At 37.3% G+C, this 17,646-nt stretch overlaps 1 protein-coding gene across 1 annotated transcript in view; it reads left to right on the top strand.

Annotated features, from left to right (window-relative positions):
- The window catches only part of Cyfip (Cytoplasmic FMR1-interacting protein Sra-1), a 314,228-nt gene extending 299,043 nt beyond the window's left edge, over window positions 1-15,185 (top strand). Inside the window, exons 22-23 of the mRNA XM_067142996.2 lie at window positions 8,644-8,791; window positions 8,900-15,185. Coding sequence (XP_066999097.1) covers window positions 8,644-8,791; window positions 8,900-9,109 — 358 coding nt within the window. The 3' untranslated portion in view covers window positions 9,110-15,185. The remainder of the gene's footprint in view (window positions 1-8,643; window positions 8,792-8,899) is intronic.
- Window positions 15,186-17,646: the final 2,461 nt, after the last annotated feature.

The raw sequence follows: 17,646 nt of genomic DNA, 5'->3' as shown, positions 1-17,646 counted from the left end.
CAATAATAGGCCGGATTTTGTATAGTCCGTCGCCTTGAGGTTGGAAGTTGTTGTCATTGAAATGAAGGAAACGTAGAATTGCTTTATACCGATTACAAGACATGAACTGTGAAAATGCAGGAGTGTGAATGAGAGGATCGGTAGACCAGTATTCTTCTAGGCTATGTTTGTTTACATGACGCATTAGCATACTTATCGCTAAAAATAAATACATTTCGTCGACAGTAACATCGGTCCATTTTGACGCTCGGAATGTGGGAGAAATTACCACATTTTTCTCTACGTATTGAGCGTGATACAAGTTTGTTTCTATGACTATTTTTTCCACTAAGTTATGTGGAAAAAGTCTTTTGAAAATGTCTACTTCTGGAGAGTTTTCAGTCAAAGATTGATCCTGGATTCCAGCTAGATCAGGCTTATAGCCGAAATCAGTAGGTAAAAAATTATTATTACCTGTTCCTTTTTCCCAGACCCAGTGATCATTTGATACATTTCGTTTCATTGTCGACAGTTGAAACTTCGGTATAATATCCTCAACACTTTCTAAATCACTTTCACACAAATCTGAACCCTCACTTTCATCATTCATTAATATTTCAAACACGTTTTCATCACCTTTCAAAACTTTCACATGCCTGCAAGCAGCCATGTTTATCAGACCGCATTGACTCCCAAGTGTGGTAGACATTCACATGAAAAATTAAAGTTAACAGTGCTCCCAAAGAGAATACAAATTAGCGCAAGCTTTCATAATGTAGCCGATAGATGGCAGATATAACAAAGTTTTCAATCATTGCTGAAAGTCAAAGAGAAGCGAAGATATGATGCTCGGAATTTCAACGCACAATATATTGCGCCGTAACTGCTGTGGCACCTCCCGCGAGATGCAATATATTGTGCCGTGACCCGGAAGGGGTTAATATTTTCAAGTTATATCAGTTTATCACACTTGCGTCAGTGCTCTGGAATCGATCTGAGACTTGGTATTCCTTATCTGTATAGTTGAGCCATTTGATTCATAAATTATTTCTTGTTGAATAGTAACATGAGTAATGGTTTATATGTAGCTTGAAGGGGGACATTCACAAATTGAATAAGTGTTCCTTTTCATCAGATGTAGTGATCTATTGTTTAATTCAGTTTGAAGTGAATGTCTTAAAAAAGAAGAAAAAGAAGAAGAAATAATTTATGAATCATCATCATCATCATCATCATCATCATCATCATCATCATCTTCCTCAACTATACAGATAAGGAATACCAACTCTCAGATCGACTCAAGAACACTTGGTTACTGTAAGGCCATTGACATAGTTAAACACCAACCACAACAGTTTTAAGGTGTCATTTTAGTTTTGATCTTAAATGTGTAGTCCGACTTAGATTTTAAATTAAGACATACCAAATTGTATCCTTTATTATTGGTTGTATGTAAACATACGTTTCCAATTAGATCATGGCTGAAGATGACCCAATGTATCTAGGGTCAAAACTAGTACCTGTCATATAGGACACTATATTAAGCTAATAATAATTTCGTGCAGCTATTTCTAGCCGAGTGCAGCCCTTGTAAGGCAGACCCTTTGATGAGGGTAGGTGGCATCTGCCATGTGTAGGTAACTGCGTGTTATTGTGGTGGAGGATAGTGTTATGTGTGGTGTGTGTGTGTTGCAGAGATGTTGGGGACAGCACAAACACCCATTCCCCGGGCCACTGGAATTAACCAATGAAGGTTAAAGTCCCCAACCCGGCCGGGAATCGAACCCAGGACCCTCTGAACCGAAGGCCAGTTCGCTGACCATTCAGCCAACGAGTCGGACACTATATTAAGCTAATGGTATTGAATAGGTAGGCCTTTGCTGGCAGGACCTAGTGTTTACAGTGCACTGTGTCTTCTGGTATAGGTTAGAGCAATTTTGTTACTTTCATAGATCTGTCTCTGTCTTATCCTTGGCTTTGACAATATGAAAGTGACTGAGGTATGAGCGATGCTAGTAATGCCAATTCCTTATGCAGCCAGTCCCTGCTATGAATGGTGTGAAAATGTTGCTCATAGGGTCGGTTGATGCATTTCAGCGGGCTTGGCAGACTGATATGTGATAGCAACTCTGGCTCGATGAGGAAAGCAACAGGAAACTACCTCGCTCCTCATTTCCGTAGTACTCCTCTTCAGTGATGCCTAGGCCATCTATGACAGCTGATGGCAGAGCTGTTGAGGATCCCACCAGCGGAAGCGCTGACGGACTGAACATACATACATTGAAACCCTTTGATAGCAATATTCTTCTAAGAAACACTCTCATCGAGAAGGATTTATACCGTAGACTCTTCCTAAAACGGCATCTTTTTTTTATACCCAGATGACCAACTACGTCCTCACTACACCTCCTTGTGAATTTATTATCCGCCCAAGTATAATATTGCGGGACTTTGTGGTATAGAAGAGTATTTGTGAATTCATCTTCATTACAGAGCTCAAAAAACACCAACAATGTTGTGTTACGTGGGTTTTGAACAACATGTTGATCCATTCCTGCTGTAAAATACAACCTTTGGCCAAATGCATGACTGTAGGATACGGGTCGTGGATTGGAAATTCTAATATTTGCCAGACGAATTCGGATTTAAATAGGTTACCACTTCATCATTTGGATTTCTTACGCTGAAAGTAGCTTGGTCTCATCTTTTATTGATATATTTACAAATATATTTGATAGCTTGAACGGAGTGGCAGTACTCCACATATATGTGAGTGTTAAACATCCTACATAATATCGGAGAATAAGAAACAATCGACCTATTATCTACAACGAACTTACTTACCCTGATATTCAACAGAGCACTCCAACCTCCATTTTTGACATCACAGTGGCAGTATACTGGATACCCATCCTCTCCGGTCTGGGTATCGTTGATAAAACGTCGAGGGTATTTTTTTGTACAGATACCATTCTTAGTACATGGCGCGGCTAAGTTGTGCTCTCTGCATAGTCCATGCACCATATTTTTAATTACAATATTGTATAATACTAGATTGTTTTGTTGGTCAGATAGTTCAGCAACTATAACACTATCAATTTCGTCTGGCTGGATTTTTCTTTCTAGCCAGAACAGCATAGGCCTATGACATTGTAGTAAACTGCACAACTGCCACTCCACACTTGCCATGTAACATTTCACTTCGCCGAATATTTGATCTTTGGTGAAGAATTTTATGAATTTCTTCATCTTTAAATGAAATACCCTTGAAAGTATGTCATGATGGTCGAATGACCTTTGACCAGGTAATAGTTCCCCTTTAATTGCAGCCCATTCCAAATTGCATGTATACGTGACAAATAAGTCGGGTCTCCCATAATTTCTAACATAAGTCATTGTGTACTCCGTTTTTTCATGCAGATAACATGGAGAACCTCTGAATGAAGATGGCAAGATTACATTTTCACCGATATTTGATGGGTCAACATTCACGTCTTGATTTAAAGCATCTCTGAGATGGATGTAGTCATCAGCCTTTAGTCATTGATTTTGAGATATGTAATTTAATCTTTCTGATATCATTTTAGTCATCATATTGACACAATTTTGACTAAATAAGTCTATGTAATATTATAATAGATTAAATGAGTTAGCTCTAACCATCAATCTGAATGCATAAAATTGCATACACGAAATGGTTTTCTTGCGCGCTGAATCTTGCTTAGGGATGGTCAAATAATAACCACCTTCTCCCGTTACAAACATTATAGGATAATGTAATGGATCATAGGAGCAGTGCAATTCAGAGACCCTTTTTAGCTGCCGGTCTCTACCGTGCAGCATTATATCCCTGGGACCTTTTTCTTCATCAACCAATAGAACGGTTATCTCATTTACAGTTGGAGCATTATAACTGCCTCGGTGTTCTGTGCTGTGCGGTCTGAGTGAATAATTAACTTTAAATTATCTGAAGAGTTAAGTTCTAGGTTTTGTTAAAACTTTGTATGTATACATTGTGACTATTCAGAACGGTCTGTAATTTGCTAATTAAATCAATTTTTAGCGTTGGGGCTATGTTTGACCACAACGATAACTGATCTGTATCTGAAATGAAATATACCTGCAAGTATTTTAGGTTTTGGCCTGATGGTGGTAAAAGGCTACCTACGAGGTGATACACTTGTCCTATTTTAAAACTGGGCATAAAATTTCCTTCCCTAATTTCTTTTGCGCCATACAAAGTAATTTGAAAGAGGCTATTGTGCCTACGCATGTTCGTTAAAAAATGTCCAGATAGTGAATGATTATTTGTCAGAAGATTTTTTATTGGTTGTGGTGGCACCTGAATATTGGGGAGACTAACATTTCCAGAAGCACTGCACATACCATTAGGTTCATTGGTCCACTTTTTGGCAGAGCACCTACAGCAGATCTTATTCAGGGTTCCGATTTGGATGCAGGTCTGTTGAGCATAATCAATCTGTGGATTGTATCTGAATGTCAGTCTATTACTGTGAGGTAAAACTCTATATTGTGAACTCTAGTTGTTGACACCTGCTGTCCTTCTCTCTGTGCTCTAAGTTGTCGTGAACGCTTAGGGCTCAATTCCTTTGCGCGTGTTTGTGTGATTCTAGCCCTTATTTGATCAAGCCACTGCGAACACTTGGCGCTCCACTCTCATGGGCGTACCTGTGAGGTTCTCAAATTTTGTTCAGCAAGACCTTGTGAACGTTCTTCAACACTCGATTCCCTTGTGCGTGTTTGTGTGATTCTAGCCCTCATGTCATCAAGCCGCTGCGAACGCTTGACGCTCAACTCGTGAGCATACCTGTGAGGTTCTCAGATTTTGTTCAGCAGGGCGTGAATGTTCAGCGCTCAATTCTCTGACGTGCGATTGCGACGTGTATTCTCCGTGACTTGCAAGGCGATTTTCATTTTCAGATTAAGATGCTCCAATACGACATATTTTGGCTGCCCTCACATGGTAACTATGTTTAGAGGGTTGAGACCTTGCTCTTTTAGGCATTTTGCAGTATTTCAACAGGTATTAAAATGTTAAAAAAGCATTGTAAGTGCCTTTAACCACGTCACTAAATTGTTTAGATTTCTTACTATTCTGTTTTGTGCTATTCTAGGGCTGGTCACTCATGCTGTGACATTTGTCTCACTTTTAGCCTTTTTATACCCATTGTAACTTCTAAATGAAAGGTCCGATTTGAATAATTTAAAGAGCAATGTACATGTACATAAGTATTAATATCATGATATGAGTGTCATCGTCTTTCGATTCTACCCCTGTTTTGATTAATTTGAACAAAAAGCTATGTGAGCTTATATATCCTAGCTGTTGACTTTCTCAATGTAGTAGTTTTACACTAATGGAGTCCTAATGCACTTCGACCTAAATATATTTGAAAATACACACATAATCTTGAAACATAAACATTTTTCCCAGCAAAATTTAATGTTTATTTTGTTTTAACTTATGATGAAGATTCATATTTTGTGTGAAAAGTTGAAACCCTTGACGGCTGGGAAAACTACCATCAGGTTATACTGCCATGTCGGTTGGACTGCACAGTGGCTCTGCCATCAGTGGCAGTGTGTATTTTGGGAGACTTTCTTTTTCGAACATTACAAATAAAACATCACAATCATGACTTGTCAGAATAGAAGTATTCAATGAGAAACTTCGTATTAAAGATTTCTTACAATTCTATTCTGTACTATTCTAGGGCTGCTCGCTCACACTGTTAGCCTTTTTATACCCATTGTAACTTCTAAACGAAAGGTCTGATTCAAATAATTTAAAGAGGAATTTACATGTACATGAGGATTAATATCATGATACGAATATCATCATCTTTCGATTCTACCCGTGTTTTGATTGACTAATTTGAACAAAAAGTGGTTAGTGTGACAACTATAATAGTTAGACACACAGCCTGGCAGACGTTTTGGTGGGTAATGATGAATACCGTAAACATGTAGTACATTATTTTATGTATCATCAATCGTTTTTGCATCGCACGCCAAATAATTACATTTATATGCAAATTTTTTGTACCTCGGGTTACATTATTTCAGTTTTTGTATGGATCTCTAATTGTTTTGAAAATAAAATACAATCCATGTTACTCACTGGTAATGTCGCTGTCTATAGGTGAAATAATTTTTAAAATTGGTTCAGTAGTTTTTGAGTTTATCCATTAGAAACAAATATACAAACATACAAGTCTTTTTCTCTTCATAATATTATTATAGATAAATGGTGAGTTACCATTGACAATGAATTACGTGAAACATCTAAACAGTTATTATTTTTTGGTTGAGAAAATAAATGGTAATCAATTAATGGATGTAACAGCACTACCAGGTGAGGCATTTGATGGAGACCACAGATTAGTGGTAGCAACATTGAAAATATATAAAATTGTGAGCGTAAAAGAAATAAGACAGAAGAAAATAAAAATATGGAAATTAAAAGCACTCACGATAAATTTCAGGAAGAATTAAAACAGCACATCCCTATATCAGAAATAGAAAGTGTGGAAGAAGAATGGACCAAATTTATAAACATTTATAAGCTGTGCAGAGATGATTTGTGGCAGAACTTCGGCGAGAGTGAAGGGAAAGGTGGTGGAATGAAAAGGTGAAGGAGGTTGTTAAACAAAAGAAGAAAGCATGGATAGAATTGAACAGAGATAGGAAAGAATGAAGTAAGATTAAGTATCAAGAAATCAAAAGTAAGTGTTAAAAAGTGGTAAATGTGGAAAAGAAAAAATTTTGGGAGAGATTCACACAAGAGTTGGAAAAGGATGTAAATGCTGGAAAAAGGATGTTGTATGAGTTGATAAAAAAATCTACACAAAACAAGTGAAAGAAGAGAGTGGAAATAGAACAACAGACCCAGAGGAGATAAAGAATAGGTGGAAAGATAATTTTGATAAACTCCTGAATGTGAGAAATGATGCAGAAGAGACTGTAGTGATAAACAAGGATGATCCCGTAATGGAGAGTGATATTGCAATGGCAGAGGTGGAAATGGCTGTTAAAGAAATTAAAACAGGAAAAGCAGCAGGGATGGATGAAATATGTGTGGAGATGATAAAGGCAGCAGGACCTGTGGTCTACATTGGTTATATAGTCTGCTAATTCGTATATGGAGGAAAGAGCAAGATGGATGGACTCTGTCAAGAACAGTATAAGAAAAAGAAAAAAAAGACTGGACTGGAATACAATTACTGGAGGAGTGGTGGAAGGGGAGGCAACGGTGGAGAAGTGCCATCAACTCCTCGACTTGGCAGCAGTTGGACAAGGGGAAATGAAAATAATGATGATTCAATTCCCACAATTGAAATGCTATAAAATCATTTTACTATATCCAACTGGATTGCAACTTATATGATTTTAATTCTAAGTGTGTGATCAAATAGACAGTAGACTTGGTGCTCAAGACATAATTAAGCTTAAAGACTTCATCATCCACATAAGTAATTTTAAGGTTGTTCTTACGAGATTTAAATTTGAATGCATGTCCACATAGATTACAATTTGGTGCTTAGGTTACAATTCATCCTAAAAAAGCAAATATGTATTCATTTTAACTGTTGTGCTTGTAACAGTATGCTTATCTTTAAAAAAACTGAGGATGTCCTTATAGGAGACAGAACATGTATTCCCACTAACATATAACTCAGTATATGTTGTTGAGCAGGTGGATCCTTCATTTGAGAATTGGTTCAGGTATCTCAACTTTATCATTACCACTGATGATGTAGTCAATGATTATGTCAAGCACCGTATCAGTATTGGCTGAATGAAATGGTGATCTCTGACAGGCTTTTAGTGTGGCAGGTGAATGCCCATTCGGCTAAAAGGGAGAGTTTACAAGACTGACATCAGACCTGCCCTCATGTATGACTCTGAATGCTGGACAAAACAGAAGCACGATCAGCAAATGCATGCCATGGAGATGCGTAATGAGCACGTGGAGGATTCTGCGGTATCATTGTCATTGGTGAGAAACTGTAGGAAAGAAAACTCTGCTGGTACAGGCACGTTAAATGGCATGATGATCATCCTGTACAGGAATCTGTTGCCATCACTGAACCAGAGAGAGGCCAAGGATGCCCAAAAGCAGCAGTGTGGTGGCAACAGAAAGAGGACATCCCAATGGTCCAGATTCAGAAGCATAGGAAATACTCTCCTTTGATCAGAAGATCCGACCCTTGACCCAAAAAACTCTAGTGTATATATTCATCTTCTGTCTGTGTGAATAAATCAGTAAAATATGCATCTAGTGTAGCTATTTAACTAAATTCTAATCAATTGTAACTTCCACCTCTGCTTTATCTTATCCAAAAATGTGGTTTCCACTGGAATGTTGAGAAAGGAAGCTTCAGTGGTTGGTTATGCCAGACAACAGTTGGTTGGTAAAAAATGAAGAACTGTGAAGCAAAACAAATAGCTCTTCTTCTCCCAATGTTGCCTCTGTTCTGACTTCAATCCATGCAAAATGAAATTAATCTGAACATGATGTACTTAATTTTATGCTTGTAAACAAGGACATGCATGCAAGTATGAACAATTAGATCCTGATGTTACATGATTCTCAGTTACACAATTCAGGCTCTGATTCCTGTTGATTCCTACCTTTTGTAGAGAACTCTTTGGAGAGGGCTTGAACTGGGCTGGCTGCACAATGATCGTGCTCTTGGGTCAGCAGCGGCGCTTTGAGGCTCTGGACTTCTGCTACCACATCCTGCGAGTACAGAGGGTGGATGGCAAGGACGAAAATGTGAAGGGCATTGTAAGTAAACGAGACTTGAGCCATGCCTTTCTTTCTTTCTTCCTTCTGTAGTTGTCTAGCATCAGAGTCTTACAGTTGTTTGTTTTGTTTTTTGTTTGTTTGTTCTAGGCACTGAAACGAATGGTGGACAGAATTCGGCGGTTCCAAGTGCTCAACTCTCAGATATTTGCCATTCTAAACAAGTTTCTGAAATCAAGTGACTCTGATGTTATGTCCGTGGAACATGTGCGGTGCTTTCCTCCCCCCATACACCCCACCCTGGCAGCTCAGGCTCATTATTACCGGCCTGACAGTTTGCGGCAAACTGTACAGCATTAAAAAAACTTCAAGTTGGTGGTTAAGTATTTTTCTGATTCTAGTACTGACACAGTGGAGCAACTGAATTTGTGGTGCTTCAGACAGAAAGTACATGAAGACTTTACTCCATTCCAACCCCCACTGTGCTTTTGCTTGAAGTGATTGTTACTTTATCTGTGTTAACAACTAAAAGTGCAGAAGACTTACCAAAGACCAAACTATTCACTGCTGTAACATTCCTCTGTTGTGATTGAAGCCTCGTGCTTCATGACTGTCTCAATTCTTCAGGAAATTTTCAAAGAATGCTTTGAGGGTTAAAGTTATTTTTCTTAGTAGCATCAAGACAAAAGGAACTATGACAACAGTTTATAGACCAACTTGTGAATAATTTTATGTCAGATTTGGCAAGTCAGTCATTTTGTTTAATCTTTTAAAATATTATATTATCTTATTTATCTATTTACTCACTATGAAAGACTAAAATTAATTTGAAACTAGCAGCTTACCCAGGTATAAGACGACTTGGGCAGAATGTTTATAGATTCATGTGCAGGATGTGAGGAGGATTGGCAAAGATAACTAGAGCTGAAGAAATCATTAAATATCCTTGAATACTCTTTTACAACTACCCAGATTTATGACCTGATTTAGGTACCACTTAGGATCGTTTAGCCTATTCTTGAGAATATTTACATGCCATCACAACTATCTCTTAATTACATTAACATCATCCCATGAATCCATGGGACTTGAAGAATTACCATTCCTTCTTGATCCGAGTTTGGCCTTTCTCCTGCTTACTTGTACTGGACTATCTCTGTCATTTATTCTTCCTTTTCTTTGTCAATTGTTTGTTTTCTTCTGCCCTGACATAATCAGATAAATTTAATTTATTAGGCTGATAATCTTACTTGCTTCATGTCCCATGTATAGGTGCTCATTCTATCTCACCTCCCTATTGTTTTTGGGGTCGGTGGTGTGACTTCTGTTTCAAAGAGCAGAATAACAGGATTATCAGTCTCCCTCAACATACTGGAATTTTTATCAATTACTTGCATGCAGATCCAGAAACCTCCTGTTACTTGGAAAATGAAGTAACTTAATACCTTTGTAGTAAATCAGAATACGATATATTTACAAAGCAAAGCAGAACACCACATTTTTCACTTAGCTGGTGACTTCTCATCCAATTTTTTGGGCTTTGCACACTTTTCAGAACCTGGAACAGTATTGTTTCTTTATTGTTGATGGAATGGCAATTGGAAAATAAGTTATACCTTTGATTGTGTCCAGAAGTCGAAGGAGGCTATTTAGCATATTAGGCTAACATCATACAAAATTTAGCATAACATAGCAATCTTCCAGTAAACTTCTTGAATATGGCATATGAATTGAAGATAGTCATATTCAATATATTTACTATGTTCCACTGGATTAGTGGGGAAACATGCAAGAACTTGGCCTTTACAATCTCCAGTACTAATTTTGTTGCTGTATCTCTGTGTCCTTTGGTTTTTATGTTATTTCTACTCCACCTAGTTTTCTTTGAACTTTTCTCACCTCAAAATCTTTTTGTCTGCTGTTGAAAGTCATCCTTCCTGTCTTCAAAGCAGTGTCATTAGCTATCATTCTGTTTGCCTCATCTTTCTTCAGTTTTGCACTAGGAAGTTTGGGAAGCATATTCTTTCTATTGCACTGTAAATCCCTATAGCATGATATCTGTTCTTCAATAGACTATTAAGAATGGTTGAGAAGGGATGTACCAGTTGTAAAGGTTGTAAAGATATGACCCTAAAGCAAGTTTGATTTCATTAAATTGAATATTTCATATGCTAGAGCCTCATGTCAGGTGTAAATAACGCACAGTAAGTTATTGAACTTTTACAGCGTGTATCAAATGTTATTCCTAACTTTGCTTTCTTCAAGGGATTATACTGGACAATATTTTATGAGGCTTCCGTTGATACTTATATTTCTATCCAGGTCATCGATCTTTTAAAATTTGGTCTGTAAATAAAAAGTAACCTATCTCCGCTATCTTCATCAGTCATCAGGATCTGTTAAACATACCATCAAAAATTATAAAATTAGTAATATCACATTTCAGATTTAAGCTTGCCTCATAGTTTATATATGTAAAAGAAGTACTATAATCATTAGTTTTTGATGAAACCAGAACTCACTTCCAAGAAATTCAGTATTGTCCAACCAAGGAGCTGATATGTTACTGCAGTATTCTCCCACTCGACGTATTGCATTCTGTAGAAAATTTCACTATGTATCACTTGTGCCAGACCGAAATATTTTTACTTTGTGAAAACAACCACAGTGGAAACAGCTTCCCATTTGACACAATCTATAAGATTAGTCTCCAGTCTTCTAGAAATGATGACATCAAGATCAACAATGCCAGTAAATAGTTTTGTGTGTGTTGAAAATGTTCAATAATAGTCACACCACAGTTCCTGCTTGTATGCTATATTCGCCAGAATGGTTATGATTTACATCTATATATATCACTAATGTTAAAACAATTATTTTTAGGGGCTTTCCCATCACTGTAAACACTTTTCATAAGTTTGGTTTCCTTTAACATGAATTCATCATCAGAGTCACTTTCAAGCCTCATCCTTCACACTAGATGATGTTGACTTTTTTTAAATATTTTTTTGAACTTGAAAGATTCTGCTTCATTTAGTAGGGTTTTATAAATTGTTCGAAGTAAACTGGATGTGCCATATGGTCCATCTCTTGCTCATAACACAAATTGTATGTCAGCTTCTTGTCCACAACAGACATCTATGGAAAAGATCCATAATAGTTGTCACTGGATTAAATTAATCATTGATCAAGCGAGTGGCTGCGCGATTTGGGTCACGTAGCTGTCAGCTTACATTTGGGAGATAACGTGTTCCAGCCCCACTGTTGGCAGCCCTGCAGATGGTTTTCTGTGGTTTCCAGTTGTCACACCAGGCAAATGCTTGGGCTGTACCTTAACCCTCCAGTACTCGCGCGAAGTTTTGTCACGCCAGTGCTCGCACGGCGTAAAATGTTACCCCATTCCTTCAGGTATATTTACTGTTACTTAAAAATTAAATTATGCTCTCTTAATACTCATTTGACAAAGTGCCCTATAAATGAATAAAACACAATATAACTCCTATTATTGCCATTAATATATACACCATGCAGAAAATATATATCTTGCATAATTTCAAAGCAGACAATCTCGTTCATAATAGCACTGGGGTTCATGTAGTCTTATAAACTAGAAATATGAAAATCAATCGCACTTCATTACTATTTGAACACTGACGTTTTGTCTCTTTTAGTCACTATCGGTTTTCTTGTTGAGGCATTCTTCACACACGGTACTGAAATGGTCTTGGCACACATACTTTTCACACAGCACACAAGAGTTTCCGCTTGTCCTGTCCCAACTTCTAGGACATGCAGCACATCATAGGGATGATCCTGTTGCTTTTCTCTTCTAGGGTGGAGTCAGAGAGGTTTGGAAAATTTCTTCCTTAACATTTGAACTCATTTTCAAGGTTTTCACTCTGATACTGCGAGGCACATTTATTTGGTCCGCTCTAACGGTTATTCTAAGTTTCACCAGTTCCATTGCAATTGAGCTTTCATCAATAAAAAAATTAAAAATGTAATTAGATCCGTAATGTCATGTGTTTTCAGCCTAGACCAAGGCAAGTACAATGAAACTTTGTTGTGAGCACAAGTACGAATGTTTTTAGGAGGCACTACGGTGCTCCATTTAGTCACACCATCATGTCCATATATGTAGTTTTGGCAAGGCCTGTTTGAAGCGTCGTCATTTTCACTCCCTGATGCATTGGCACAGTCCTCTTCAGGTAAGTCACTAACATCCTGTTCTGAGAGTAAATCATGCTCTGATGGTTCTATGTTGTCCTCTTCACCGTCGTCTTCTGAATCCACTAATTCTTCGTCAAATAATTCAGAAAGGAGTTGACAAATTCGTTCTTGGTCCTTGTAAATGTTCCCGGCTATATCACGACTCATATTTACCATCTATACTAAAGTAGATAGTCGTTTTCACAATAAACACACACGCAAGAATTAAAATCACAAAACATGAGCCTGCCAATTTACTTCCGCCAGTGCTCGCATGGGGCAATATGTTACCCCAGTCAACTTTGTGTCATTGCTGGAAACGTACTGACACACAAACATTTATGACAGACAGCTCAGGAGGCACCACACAGTGTCCTTGAAAGGTAAACAACAGCCCAGTATACAGTACATGACAGAAAAAAATCGGTGGCCGTTTTCCAAAGGTTGGGGTAATTTATTACCCTTCTTTGATGGGTCAGAATTCTTTCATTTTCTCCAATTATTATTATTATTATTATTATTATTATTATTATTATTATTATTGTTATTGTTATTATTATTATTATTATTATTATTATTATTATTATTATTGTTACCGTGGTTTGGTGGATTAGCAGAGGTGAAAGAAGGTGCGGGGGTGAACAGGTCTCAAAATACGAAATTAAAGTTAAGGTAAAATTTAACAAGGTTATATTTTCTTTTCAAGATTAAGAAATAACAAGTAGAACAGGTACTCAGTAGCCGAAACACAATTCGAAAATGTACAATTACAGTGATTACAGGATTTGGGCTCCGAGAGCCAGACACATAATTCTTGAGCAATGAGCCCAACTTTACTTATATTCAAGGTTCAACAAAGGGGCAGAAAACCCCAATCAGGCCTAGGAGCACTTGCTCCTCTTTACACGGTAAAGCCTCCTCGAGGCATACAGCAATTCAATTTTCAAGAAAGAGCACCTCGCTCTCAAAATTTAAGCCTATCAAAGGCCACACCAAACTCCACTTTCAAGTTGTCCTCCAAGGACATGAAAACAGGGGTAAAAATACCCAACCTACTGAGGCCTATTAAGTAAAGAAACAGGTCAATTACATAGCCTCTAAAATCCCAACTTGAGAGGAGGCGTTCTTGCACTCCTAATACACTTTATATACAACCTACTTGGCACTAGGCCGTTACTGCAAGGGCTAATCCCATACTAGAGAGGTGACTTATAGAAGAAGACAATTTACATTACATTAAGGAAGAAACGGTTGAGAAAATAAGTTCACCTCAACGCAATATGAGTGGGAGCTCGAGAGGGTTAAGCACTCTCTATCCCAATATGTAGTTTAAAAGATAGAATAGATACTAGGTGTCTTTACATTTTAGGGGAAAAGTTACATGGTAGAAAAGCTTCGGACCTGCCCCAAGAGTTAAACTGCTGAGCTAGCAAAAAAAGAAGTTATTAAACGGCCATTACCTGGTGGCTGAACTGCTGCCCGAAGAAAGAGGCGCTTCCCGCCCCCTGCTACGTACTTTACACACTGATAGATGTTACTGAAGTGGCGCAGAGACCCTAAAATCAGCAGTTTATAAACCCTCGCGGAAAGTTCGAGACGTTTCATGAATGAGAAGCCACACACACACCCCCCCCCCCCTCACTTTATTGGCTAGGGTTAAGCAACATATCCAAGTTGAAGAAGATACACCTGATTGGTCATAAATTAATTAAAGAAATTCGGGATTGGCTAAATTCAAACCTGGTGGAACGAAAGGATTAACATTGCCAACACAAACAATGACTGAAGGAAATTTAACAAGGAGCAAACTTATACATACTAAATTTCTTCAAAAAAAAAGTTCCTTCACTTCGCACTAGGGTGCACAATAGTAGTTCTTAAGTAGTGCCATCTAGAAGAGAATGTTCACACTTCTTGCTACAGAGAAAACAAAAATGAATCGAAACTGACACAGTTCAGAACTTCAAAATTTTACAAGTAGTGACATCTTCTGAGAAACTTGAAAATTAACACAGTAGATAAAGTTCAGACTTCCTCCAGTAGAGGAGTTTCAACTGGCGCAAAGTTTGAATTAGCGGCGTGGAGGTGTACCGCCCGGTACAATTATTAATTTATTTTTTTTTACAATTCTGACCCATCGAAGAAAGGAGGAATCAGAAAAGTAAAGGAAAGGGCTATGAAGTGCTGGTCTTACCTAATTGTAAGAGAACAGAGTCGTCCTAGGTAGGTAGGTAGGTAGGTAGGTAAGTGGTATTAGTAAATGGAAGTAATGCCAGATGAGCTGAGCCCCTGATCTTAAACAGGGCTAACACTAATGAATCAAACATTTATTCAACCTCTTAACAGTTCCCAAGTTCATGACTATGTATACTGCATTCTTACCTGGTTGAGTTGCTATTCTTCATTTGTGTCCTTAACATGTGTCAATCAGTCAAACTGTGCATTCATGTTAAGGATCAGTTGTGCTGCCAATAAGTGACTCCAGAGTCTATCAGGTTCTAGTCGACAAGTTTGATTAAGGAATATCTGTACTTCCTTCTCATATCTTGGTGAGCTGCCGCTTCCTAGTATGTTAGGATTTATGAATATTTTAAAATGAACTTTTTTCACGTTTACATTGCTTTGAATTTGTGAATGCTTTATAGAAAATATATAAAAGACATGTACAGTATACTTTTGCTTTCATCTTCGAGTTTTTTTGTTTTTTTCATCCTTCTTGTCATTGTTAATTATATTTAGTTGGGAACTGTGCTGCTTAGAATTTGGATTTGTTATGATTTCATTTTGCTTCCTTCATACAGAAATCATCATATGAAATAATCTTCATGTTGATCAGTATAAAATAAAATCTGGGTTAAGACAGGGTGGTGTTCTGTCTCCTCTTCTTTTCATCACTGTGATGAACAAGATCCAGAGAAAAGTTCACCAAACCATTGGAGGTAAGAAAATGAAAGTTATATTGTTTGCGGATGATATATGCTTGTGGGGAGAATCTAAAGAAGATCTTCAAGAACAAATAAACTCCTGGGCAGAATCTGCTAAAGAATATGGACTCATCTTCAGCCAAGAGAAAAGTGAGGTTATGGTCAAGAAGAGATACGGGCAACCAATGGGACACATTGAAATGGAGGGGAAACAGCTACAGATGAACCAACAATTCAAATATCTTGGAAGTGTTATCTCTGATACTGGTTCTATAGATAAGGAAATTTCCTACAGAATTCAGGCAGGTAGCAACTTTTACAAAATAGTTAAGACATAATATGGAACAAGAAAATACCAACAAAATGTAAGAGAATCATATATGAAACTTATTACGTACCAATCCTGACCTATGGTTGCGAAACATGGACCATGAGAAACAAAGATGTTAGTAGAATCCAGGCAGCAGAAATGAAATTGAAAATGTAAAGCAAAACACGGAGGGACAGAGTCCGTAATGAGGAAATCCGCAAGCAGGCTCAAGTTGTAAGACTGCAGGACAAAATAACAGTGCAGTGACTGAGATGGTATGGACATATGCGACACATGGGTGATAACAGATTACCAAAAAAAATGTACGATCTAAAACTTGACGACAAAAGACCAAGAGGGCGACCAAGACTCAGGTACAAGGACATGGTGAAGATTGACATTCAACAGAGAGGACATACTTTGGAAAGCATTGAAGAAGGAGAGTTCAGGGACCGCAACTGGTGGAGAAGCCTCGTTTGCCGACCCATCGCTTAAGATGGAACGACGTGGGATATGTATGTATGTATGTATGTATGTATGTATGTATGTATGTATGTATGTATGTATGTATGTATTGATCAGTATTGATGAACAATTACTAGTGTATTATTGATTACGTGGATATTCTTTTTCATTCTAATTATACCGAAATCAGGTTGGCAGTTTCTATCAAATCACTTACAAATTCACCAAAATTAAATTTTAGTTTAATTTTTACTTAATCTAGTGATGTTCACAGTAAATTGTTTAAAATCTAAATGAGATTTCATAAGAATATGGGTTACATAAGGTAAAGTTAGCAGAACTTCAAATTATTTCATAAAAGTTATAGTGTGACAAATGTATTTGTGGAATGAGCTGTAAAGTTGTTTAAAACGTATAACACAGTATTTTTTCCTTCAGAGCAGCAGTATCAGGTTGAAAATTGTATTATGAAATTTATCAGTTTGAATACTATAAACCAACTCTTTGTACAGTAGAAGTCTGTTATACCGAGTATTCATAACCAAAATATTTACTCGCTATAGCGGATTGTTGTTATATCTGATTTTTCTTAAAAGTTGGAAAAGACACTGTTTCTTTTTTTTTTTTTTTTTTTTTTAAAGGAAATTGACTTGAAACAGCAATCACGTGTTCAAAATTTACGTTTTCGTGGATGATTTCCATACTGTGGTTTGCTCATTAGTTATTTTCTAACTCTAATACTATGTGAACACACATGTACAGTTTCATTCTAATATCACTCCAGAGGCTTCTTTGGCAAACAGCATCACCTAACCTAACTTAACCATGCATATATCATGAAATCATATTTCCCTTTCAAGCCACAATAGAGTAATTACAACAATCTTTTCACTGTATATTTATGTGGAAAAAGCTGTTCTAAAATTTAATTAGACGTGAGACCTTGAGAAGTGTCAGATTCTTATTTACTTTTTTTTTATTATTAGGGT

Source organism: Anabrus simplex, chromosome 3 (assembly GCF_040414725.1).
Source record: "Anabrus simplex isolate iqAnaSimp1 chromosome 3, ASM4041472v1, whole genome shotgun sequence".
Taxonomy (NCBI): domain Eukaryota; kingdom Metazoa; phylum Arthropoda; class Insecta; order Orthoptera; family Tettigoniidae; genus Anabrus; species Anabrus simplex.
This window is presented reverse-complemented; position numbering and strand designations above follow the sequence as displayed.